Source organism: Chiloscyllium punctatum, chromosome 6 (assembly GCF_047496795.1).
Source record: "Chiloscyllium punctatum isolate Juve2018m chromosome 6, sChiPun1.3, whole genome shotgun sequence".
NCBI classification, from domain to species: domain Eukaryota; kingdom Metazoa; phylum Chordata; class Chondrichthyes; order Orectolobiformes; family Hemiscylliidae; genus Chiloscyllium; species Chiloscyllium punctatum.
In genome coordinates this window covers 5,532,584-5,542,282 of record NC_092744.1, presented here as the reverse complement: position 1 = coordinate 5,542,282, position 9,699 = coordinate 5,532,584, and the positions used below count along the sequence as shown (strand labels likewise).

At 43.0% G+C, this 9,699-nt stretch overlaps 1 protein-coding gene across 4 annotated transcripts in view; it reads right to left on the bottom strand.

Annotated features, from left to right (window-relative positions):
- Positions 1 to 208: 208 nt before the first annotated feature.
- The window catches only part of dner (delta/notch-like EGF repeat containing), a 293,020-nt gene continuing 283,529 nt past the window's right edge, over positions 209 to 9,699 (bottom strand). For 3 of the 4 annotated variants that reach the window (XM_072571949.1, XM_072571950.1, XM_072571951.1), the window contains 3 exons: positions 9,190 to 9,321; positions 7,513 to 7,759; positions 209 to 4,273 (listed from right to left, as the gene is read on the bottom strand). In XM_072571949.1, coding sequence (XP_072428050.1) covers positions 4,162 to 4,273; positions 7,513 to 7,759; positions 9,190 to 9,321 — 491 coding nt within the window. In that variant the 3' untranslated portion in view covers positions 209 to 4,161. The remainder of the gene's footprint in view (positions 4,274 to 7,512; positions 7,760 to 9,189; positions 9,322 to 9,699) is intronic. The other variant, XR_011960841.1, reaches the window with a different exon arrangement.

The following is a 9,699-nucleotide window of genomic DNA, read 5'->3' as shown; positions in this document are numbered from 1 at the left end:
ATTGGGATCATGGAGAATAAGGTCCACATGCTCCAGAGTTTCTGTCTGTGAGCATTGATGAATGTAGAATTTGTGAGTGTAACAGTTCAGTGCATGCCCTCAGCTGAATAAGGTTTGGAGATGGGAGCGTGCAAGATTTATCATTCAATCCAATTAATTAAAAATACAATGAACTGAGACCATAAAAATCTTTGCGTTGCTAATATGATTGTTACTTTGTTTAAGCGTTTTATTGTTTCATTAAACATACAGTTTCAATACATGTGTGTAATGCAGCAAATCAAATGTCTAGTTCCTTCACAAACAGGCCCAGCTGGTATATGGGCACTTTGATATTCAAGACACAGTTTACGGTTCAATACATTAATGAGGAACCTACTTGCACAAAAATAATACCAGTTACAGAAGAGCAAAAAAGACAAAATAACACAAAGGTATTACAAGATCATATTCCAAGCAGGGGAAAACTGAAGCGAATGCTAAAATGTTCAACTTGCACATGACAGGGTATTTTCGCCTGAAGGCTACAATGTCACTTCTTAAATTGTCACATTGCAGCTTAATTAGGAATGCGTAACTGTATCACATTTTATAGACATTTTATCTTCAAGTTTCATTACAATATGCATTACTAAAAACTAGCTATGTAAAGAGCGAGTATCTCAACATTCTTGTCAGTGTTTTTTTAAAAAATTAGTCATAAGAGATTTCCATTAACATTAAAGAGGTAAATTATTCTGATGACAAGTTACCTGATTGGTAATGCAAGAGCAAAATGTAGAAATTAGATATCAGGTTATTGAAATGCTTTGTGCTCTGTGATTTTTTTTAAACTTTCTGATTCATAGGATTAAATCAAATTTATGAGAACAATATGTGTACCACACCACAAAGGTTTATTTTGGAAACAAATATGTCTCCCCGGCAGCTTCTGCAGCATGTTCGTTTATGGTTTTGTTGGTCTCCCCAGCAACACAATAATGACCATTTAGAAAAAAAACCGAAAGAACTGTGGTTGCTGTAAATCAGGAACAAAAACAGAAATTGTTGGAAAAGCTCAGCAGATCTGGCAGCATCCGTGGAGAGCAATCAGAGTTAACGTTTCCGATCGAGTGACCCTTGCGGTCTGATTTCTCTGCACAGATGCTGCCAGACCTGCTGAGCTTTTCCAACAATTTCTGTTTTTGTTACTGACCATTTATAGATTAATTTCCCTTATTCCAGTCTGTAGAATGCTGCACTTTGGACCAATGTTCTTGTTCAACCACTAGATCTTGTTTTATGTGCAGGGCAAGTCCAAGGGAAGACACACTGAGGTTAATCGATACTTTCCTAATCAACCTGTTCAGTGAAACACTGCTGGAGCAAGTGGGACTTTAATCCAGGCCTCCTGATTCAGAGACAGGACATTACCACTGCATCACAAGAGCCCCAAAGTTTTGCCACTGGATAGGAGCTGATTTTGTACCAATTGTGCTTTACCCACTAAGTCAGGTTACTGCCATTTCACTTGTGTATCATATTCTTCAGCTCCCTCAATATTATCTGTGTCACTAACTTGCATCTGAAATTCCTCCTTTAATAATGTACTGTTTGGAAGATTTGATTGAAAATTTTCACAGAAATTATACATTTAATGGTAACGAATATTCACAACTGATTTTTCAAAAAAAGGTACTAATGATGAGGCTCCCTCTTTAAGGTAAGTTCACTCAAACATACCATAGCCTGTAGAAAATCATTTTCTATTTAAGTATTGAGCAAGACACAATTGAGTTGATTTTGATCATTGCGTTTTGGCATCTGGTCTCCTTTTAACAAATAGTTTCAAAGAATCGATCTGAATTTTAAGTATCTTTTGTTTCATTGTTTCCTTTTCAAGAATAACTTTGGAGAAGGTGCTGAGTTATGTGGGAGGGAGTGGGTAAGTTAAAGGCATTGTGGCCATCTGGGACCTGGTGGAATGGGATAAAGAACATTTACCCAATATTTTACATTCAATGTGAATCTCCCTACACAACCACACATGTACACAGACTCTCTCTCTCACACAAACACTCTCTCTCTCACACACACACACACACCTTCTCTCTCTCACACACACACAGTCTCTCACACACATACACACACATCCTCTCATACACACACACACAAACACAGACACTCACACATACAGACACATATTCACACACACACTCTTTCTCTCACACACAGACACTTACTCTCACACATACACTCTCTCTCACACACACACACCTTCTCTCTCACACACATACAGAGACACACACACACAGAGTCTCTCACACACATACAGACACATACACACATACACACACATCCTCTCATACACACACACACAAACACAGACACTCACACATACAGACACATACACACACACACACTCTCTCACACACACAACTTCTCTCTCACACACATACAGACACATACACACACACAGTCTCTCACACACATACACATACATCCTGTCATACACAGACACTCACACATACAGACACATATTCACACACACACCCTTTCTCTCTCACACACACACATACTCTCACACATAAACTCACACACACACCTTCTCTCTCACACACATACAGACACATACACACACACAGTCTCTCACACACATACACACACATCCTCTCATACACACACAAACACAGACACTCACACATACAGACACATACTCACACACACACTCTTTCTCTCACACACAGACACATACTCTCACACGTACACTCTCTCTCACACATACACTCTCTCTCTCTCACACACACACATCTCTCTCACACACATACAGACACACACACAGTCTCTCACACACAGACACACTCACACATACACTCTCTCTCACACACACACACCTTCTCTCTCACACACATACAGACACATACACACACACACACATACACACGCATCCTCTCATACACACACACAAACACAGACACTCACACATACAGACACATACACACACACTCTTTCTCTCACACATAGACACATACACTCTCTCTCTCTCACACACACACACACCTTCTCTCTCACACACATACACACACACACATACACACACATCCTCTCATACACACACACACAAACACAGACACTCACACATACAGACACATATTCACGCACACACACTCTTTCTCTCACACACAGACACATACTCTCACACGTACACTCTCTCTCACACACACACCTCTCTCACACACATACAGACACATACACACACACAGTCTCTCACACACATACACACACATCTTCTCATACACGCACACAAACACAGACACTCACACACATACAGACACATACTCATACACACTCTTTCTCTCACACACAGGCACATACTCACACACTCTCTCACACACGTACACACACACAGATACACACCATACACTCTCTCACATACATTTACACACACATCTGCACACATACACACACAGACACGCACAAACACACAGTCTCTCTCACACAGACACACACACATCCTCTCTCACACACATACACACGCATCCCCTCTCTCTCTCACACACACACATGAACAGTTCAAAAACTGCAACACACTTCTCTTCCACTTTGCTTTTCTTTTAACTATTCCAAATGAGACCATCATCCTTGTAACAAAGTATGACCAGCTCTGGTATGTTTTTGGACAATTTGAACCATTTCAGTGTTCACGCAGAACAGAAATAAATCCCGGTAGTTTGGGCAGAATTCGTGCTCAGGAACTGGAAGTGAAAGGACAGAGTTGCAAATTTCTGAATAAAATGAATTAAAGAAATGAATGATCAAAAACAAATCTCATTTCCTCCAGGCTATGGTGAAGTTAATTTCACACAGACAGGAAAACATAAAGATACCAACACCCAGATTCTATAACTTACAGTTTATGCAAATTCTTCACAACAAAAGAGAAATATTTTTAAGGTCAATAGCAACATTGAAAATATATTTCATTAACATAGCAAGTAGTTCAGAAACACAAAAAAAATGTTAATTTGTAGAATCGGTTTGTAAGATTAACTACTGGAAAATGACAATCTAACTCAGAAAGCAAATCTCTCAGATATTTGAGCAACACATTGTCTTAAAAATATTTTGTGTGGGTGTATTTGCCCTTTCACTTCCCTTTCTCACACCGGTAAAAGATGTGCTTTACAAATCCTTTGTTTTAATGAGAGTGACCAGTGGTTTATCATCAGGGCTGTAATCTTCGTAGGCAACTGGAGTTGCATCATACATTGCTGGCCTGTTCTTTTTGCCAAACCTAAACAAGATTAAAGAAGCCAATCAGTGGCAGACAACATTATAGAACAAAGAACAAAGAAAATTTACAACCCAGGAACAGGCCCTTCGGCCCTCCAAGTCTGAGCTGATCCAAATGTACTGTATAAACCTGTCGCCCAATTCCTAAGGATCTGGATCCCTCTGCTCCCCACCTTCTCATGCATCTATCCAGACGCATCTTAAATGAATCTACCGTGCCTGCCTCTACCACCTCTGCTGGCAACGTGTTCCAGACACCTACCACCCTCTGTGTGAAGTACTTGCTGCGTATATACCCCTTAAACTTTCCACCTCCCACCTTGAACCCGTGACATCTCGTTATTGAATCCCTCACCCTGGGAAAAAGCTTGTCTCTATCCACGCTGTCTACACCCTTCATGATTTTATAAACCTCAATCAGGTTCCCCCTCAATCTCCTTTTTTCTAATGAAAACAAACCTAACCTACTCAACCTCTCTTCATAGCTAGCACCTTCCATACCAGGCAGCATCCTCATAAACCTTCTCTGCACCCTCTCCAAAGCGTCCACATCCTTTTGGTAATGTGGCGACCAGACTGTACATGGTATTCTAAATGTGGCTGAACCAAAGTCTTGTACCATGTTAACATGACCTGCCAGCTCTTATACTCAATACCCCGTCCAATGAAGGCAAGCATACTATATGCCTTCTTGACCACTCTATCCACCTGTGCAGCAATCTTCAGGGTACAACGGACCTGCACTCCCAGATCTCTCTGCTCATCAACTTTTCCCAAGGCTCTTCTGTTCATTGTATAATTCGCTCTCGAATTAAACACACCCTGTAAGGAGGACAAATGAGAAAGGCAATCTGTGCCTTTACAACAGATTAGGATAAATCGGTTCTGAGGAAGGGTCACTCAACCCAAAACATTAACTCTGATTTCTCTCCACAGATGGTGCCAGACCTGCTGAGCTTTTCCATCTCCTCTGTACCCCCCTCCAGTGCAGTCACATCCTTCCTATAGTGTGGGGACCAGAAACTCACACAGTCCTCCAGACTCACCACAGTCCTGTACAGCTCCAACATCACCTCCCTGCTCTTATAATCAATGCCTTGACTGACAAAGACAAGCATGCCTTATGCCTTCTTAACAACCCTATTACCCTGTCCTGTCACCTTCAGGGATCTGTGGAGAAGCCCCCACAAGATCCCTGTGTTCCTCTGAGCTCCCGGTGTCCTGCTATTCATTGAGCACTCCCTTGTTTTGTGATCACCTCACAATTTTCAGGGGTATACTCCATCAGTCACAGATCTGCCCAATCTGTCTAAATCCTCCTGTATCCCAATACCTGCTTGTTCATTGTCAAGCACCCAGCCAGTCTCTGTGTCATCCACAAACTTACTTATCATCCTCCCATAGTTTCATCTATAATCGTCTCGATAAGGTAAAGCTGCCATATTCCTACCAGACCATGGGGCACTCTCTCATCAGGCAGGCAGACAGTCAGACATGACTGGTGGGGGTTTAACCCCGAAGGTCACCTTACCTCAGGGGAAGGACAAGGCTGAGAAGAAGAGTCTTTCATGGTAACCTCAGTCTGAGTGGAAATGGAACCCACGCTGTGGGCATCAGTCTGCATTGTAAACCAGCCGTGTAGCCAACTGAGCTAACTGACCCCTATCATCTGTTTATATATATTGTGAACAATAAGGGAGCCAACAATGATCCCTGTGCTACATCACTGCACACTGGGCTCCAGTCACACAATCAGCCTCCTACCACCACCTTTTGTCTCCGACACTAAGGTCTATCTTCTCAACTACCCAGTATCCCATAGACCATAGAACATAGCACAGTACAGGCCCTTCAGCCCTCAATGTTGTCCTACTCTAAGGTCAGACTAACCTGCATACCCGTCATTGCATTATCAACCAAATGCCTATCCAAGAGTGGTTTAAATGTCCCTAATGTATCTGTCTCTACTACCACCACCGGCAGTGTATTCCACACACCCACCACTCTCTGTGTAAAGAACCTGTCTCTGACATCTCCCCTAAACCCAATCACCATAAAATTATGCCCCCTCGTGATAGACATTTCTGCCCTGGGAAAAAGTCTCTGACTATCCACTCTATCTATGCCTCTCACCATCTTGTACACCTCCATAAAGTCATCCTCCTTCAGTCCAATGAGAAAAGCCCTAGCTCCCTCAACCTTTCTCCATAAGACATGCCCTCCAGTCCCTTCCCATAATGGGGTGACCTGAACTGAACACAATCCCGTGTGCTTTTACCTTCTGTGTCACTTTCCCATGAGGGACCTTGACAAGGCATTGCTGAAATCCATAGAAACTACACTAACTGTCTTACAAGGGATGCAGTGTCACTGGGCTGGCTACACCCGATGTTCAGGGGAATGCTTTCAGGGTAAAGGATTTAATCCCACCTCGGCAGCTGGTGGAGTTTATATCCCATCCCAGATCGTAAAAACACCCATTCGGCTCCCTACCGTGCTTTAGGAAAGGAAGTCTGCCATCCTTACCCTGTCTGATCTCCCTGTGACTCCAGACACAAACCGATGTGGTTACGTCTGAACTGCCCTCTGGAGTGACCTGACAGTGACCTCTCATGAAAGAATAAATCACAGAGTTTTCATTCAGAGCTGGGATTGGATGGCAGGGCTGGTGTGTTTGGAACAGAAGAGGCTACTTGGGAGATGGAGTTGGGGTGTATGAGGCGAGGATAGGAAGGGACTATTTTCCCTGAAAATGGAGAGTTCGATAACCATGGGGTGTAAGTTCAAAAGAGCCAGTAGAAGGCTGGAAGGGGATGTTGTGGAACAATTTCTTTTTAAAATCCAGATGATGCTGGGTGTGTGGACCCACTGATGGAGAGAGTTCCAGCAGCAGGAACTCTCAATGCATTTGGATCATTCTCTTCCCGTCAGAATGGACTGGAGGAACCAATTGCTTTCTGTCTTCATTCACAGGATAAGAGGGTCATTGGCTAGACCATCCCTAATTGTTTGGGGAGACCAGTAATGAGACATTGCTGTGGGTTTGGAGTCACGTGTAATCCACGCCAGGTAAGGACAGCAGTTTCCTTCCTTAAGGGATACTTGCAAAGCAGGAGATTTCCCAATAACTGGGCAATGGCTTCCTCATTGTAAACGTTCTGTTTTCTGTTACCTATCTGTCCTTGCCCTGGATATTATCTAGCAGGTGAACGTGGTGCTGACTAACACTCCAGCCCTTACCTGGCATGCCGGATCGAAGCGATGGCTGTGCTGAACTCACTGTCAATGCTCCGACAGTTGTAGAATTCCTCATAAGATGGTCTGGAGGAGCCCTGGTACTCAATGCGGCTAATCCGACAGATCCCCACAATCAAAATGATCAGCATCAGAACAAAGGCCACACAGAGTGCACCGATGATAATGTACAGGGAGTGACGAGGCATGTTATTCAGACTCTCAGCCATCCGATCAGACTTCCACTCCAGATCTACACAAACAATATTGTACATCATTCTAACTAAACATATAGTCATCCAGTCTATTCTTGGTCAGCGATTTTGACATCAAACCTTCGATTCACCCCATGAATTGAATCTGCTAATCTATGTAACACAGCAAAATGAAATGGATTTTTCAAATTTAGTTGAGTGTGAATTAAGAGAATATTATGAGGTTTATAGAGTCATAAGCAAGTTTCCCAAAGTAAGCTAGTTCCACTTGTATTATTTGGTCCATATCCCTCTAAACCTTTCCTATTCATATACCTGCCCAGATGCCTTGTAAATGTTATAACTGTACCTGTACCCATCACTTCCTCTGGCAGCTCATTCCACACACGGACCACTCTCTGTGTGGAAAACTAGCCCCTCAGGTCCTTTTTAAATCTTTCTCCTCTCACCTTAAAAACACACCCCCCGGTTTGAACTCACCCACCTCTTGGGAAAAGACATTTGCTGTTCACCTTATCTATGCCCCTCATGATTTTATAAACCTCTACAAAGTCACCCCTCAACCTTCTATGCTCCAGTGAAAAAACTGATAGTCTATTTTTATAACTCAAACCTTCCAGTCTTGGTAACATCCTGGTAAGTCTTTTCTGAACCCTCTCCAATTTAATGACATTCCTCTTATAGCAGTACACAATACTCCAGAAGTGGTCTCAACAATATTTTGTACAGCCTCAACATGGCGTCCCGACTCCTATACTCAATGGTCTGAGCAATGAAGGTAAGCGTGCCAAATGCCTTCTTAACCACCCTGTCTACCTGTGATGCATATTTCAAAGTACTATGAACTTGAACCCCTAGGTCTCTCTGTTCTCCAACATTACCCAGGGCCCTGCCATTAACCGTATAAATCCTGCCCTTGTTTGTTTTCCCAAAATGCAACCTCGCATTTATCCAAATTGAACTCCATCTCCCGCTCTTAAGCCCATTGGCCTAATTGATGAAGATCTCTTTTGTGTTTTTCATTGACAGTTTCATATTGACGCTGGTTACATCTCTTATTGCATTGAGATGAAGTTCAATGTGGCTTGTAGTTTGTGGTTCCCTGGGGGAATTTCACAGGAGGACAGATCTCTCCAAGGAGATGGAGGGGGGGAGGGGATCAGGTGCAAGAAAATCAGAATTATTGATTTACACGAATATTTATTTCTGGAACTGACAATCGTTTCCAATGGAAAAAAAAGGCAATATTCAAACCGGAGGTGTACACGTTCCCTTGCGGATGTTACAATCAATCTAAGAATGAAGCTGTACTCTCATGCTCAGAGTCTGTGAGATGTCGTGCATTAACTCATTGATCTCGAGCGTGTTGAGAGACCTTTGGGATGAATGAACCCTCAGATGAAAGAGAGTTCCTCCATCGCAGTTTCTGAGAAGGATTAAAGGTTGGTAAGAAACCTGAAACACTTACAAACATCACAGTGGATGCCCACCCAGCCCTGGGGACAATGGCAGGTATATCCATTTGCTTCATTCCTGCAAGTACCTCCATGATGACAGGGATCACTGTCACACTCATTTATATCTGCTTCACATCTTTCACCTGCACAAACAGAAATAATAACGGCTGTGGTCAAATGTACAGACATAGATTCATCGAGATCTACAGCACAAAAACAGGCCTTTCATCCCATCCTAGTTAAAAACTACCCACCTCCCTCATCTAATCCCATTTCCCAGCACTGCGCCCATTGCCTTGTATCGAAGAGTGAGGCGCTAGAAAAGCACAGCTGGTCAGGCAGCATCCAAGGAGCAGAAGAATCAACATTTTGAGCATAAGCCCTTCATCAGGAAGGTATGCCTTGGTGTTGCAAGTGGCTCATCAAAATCTTTCCTCAATGTTCTGCCTGTCCCACCCCCATAGGCAGCGAGTTCCAGATTCCCACCTCCCTCTGGGGGGAAGATGTTTATCCTCACATCC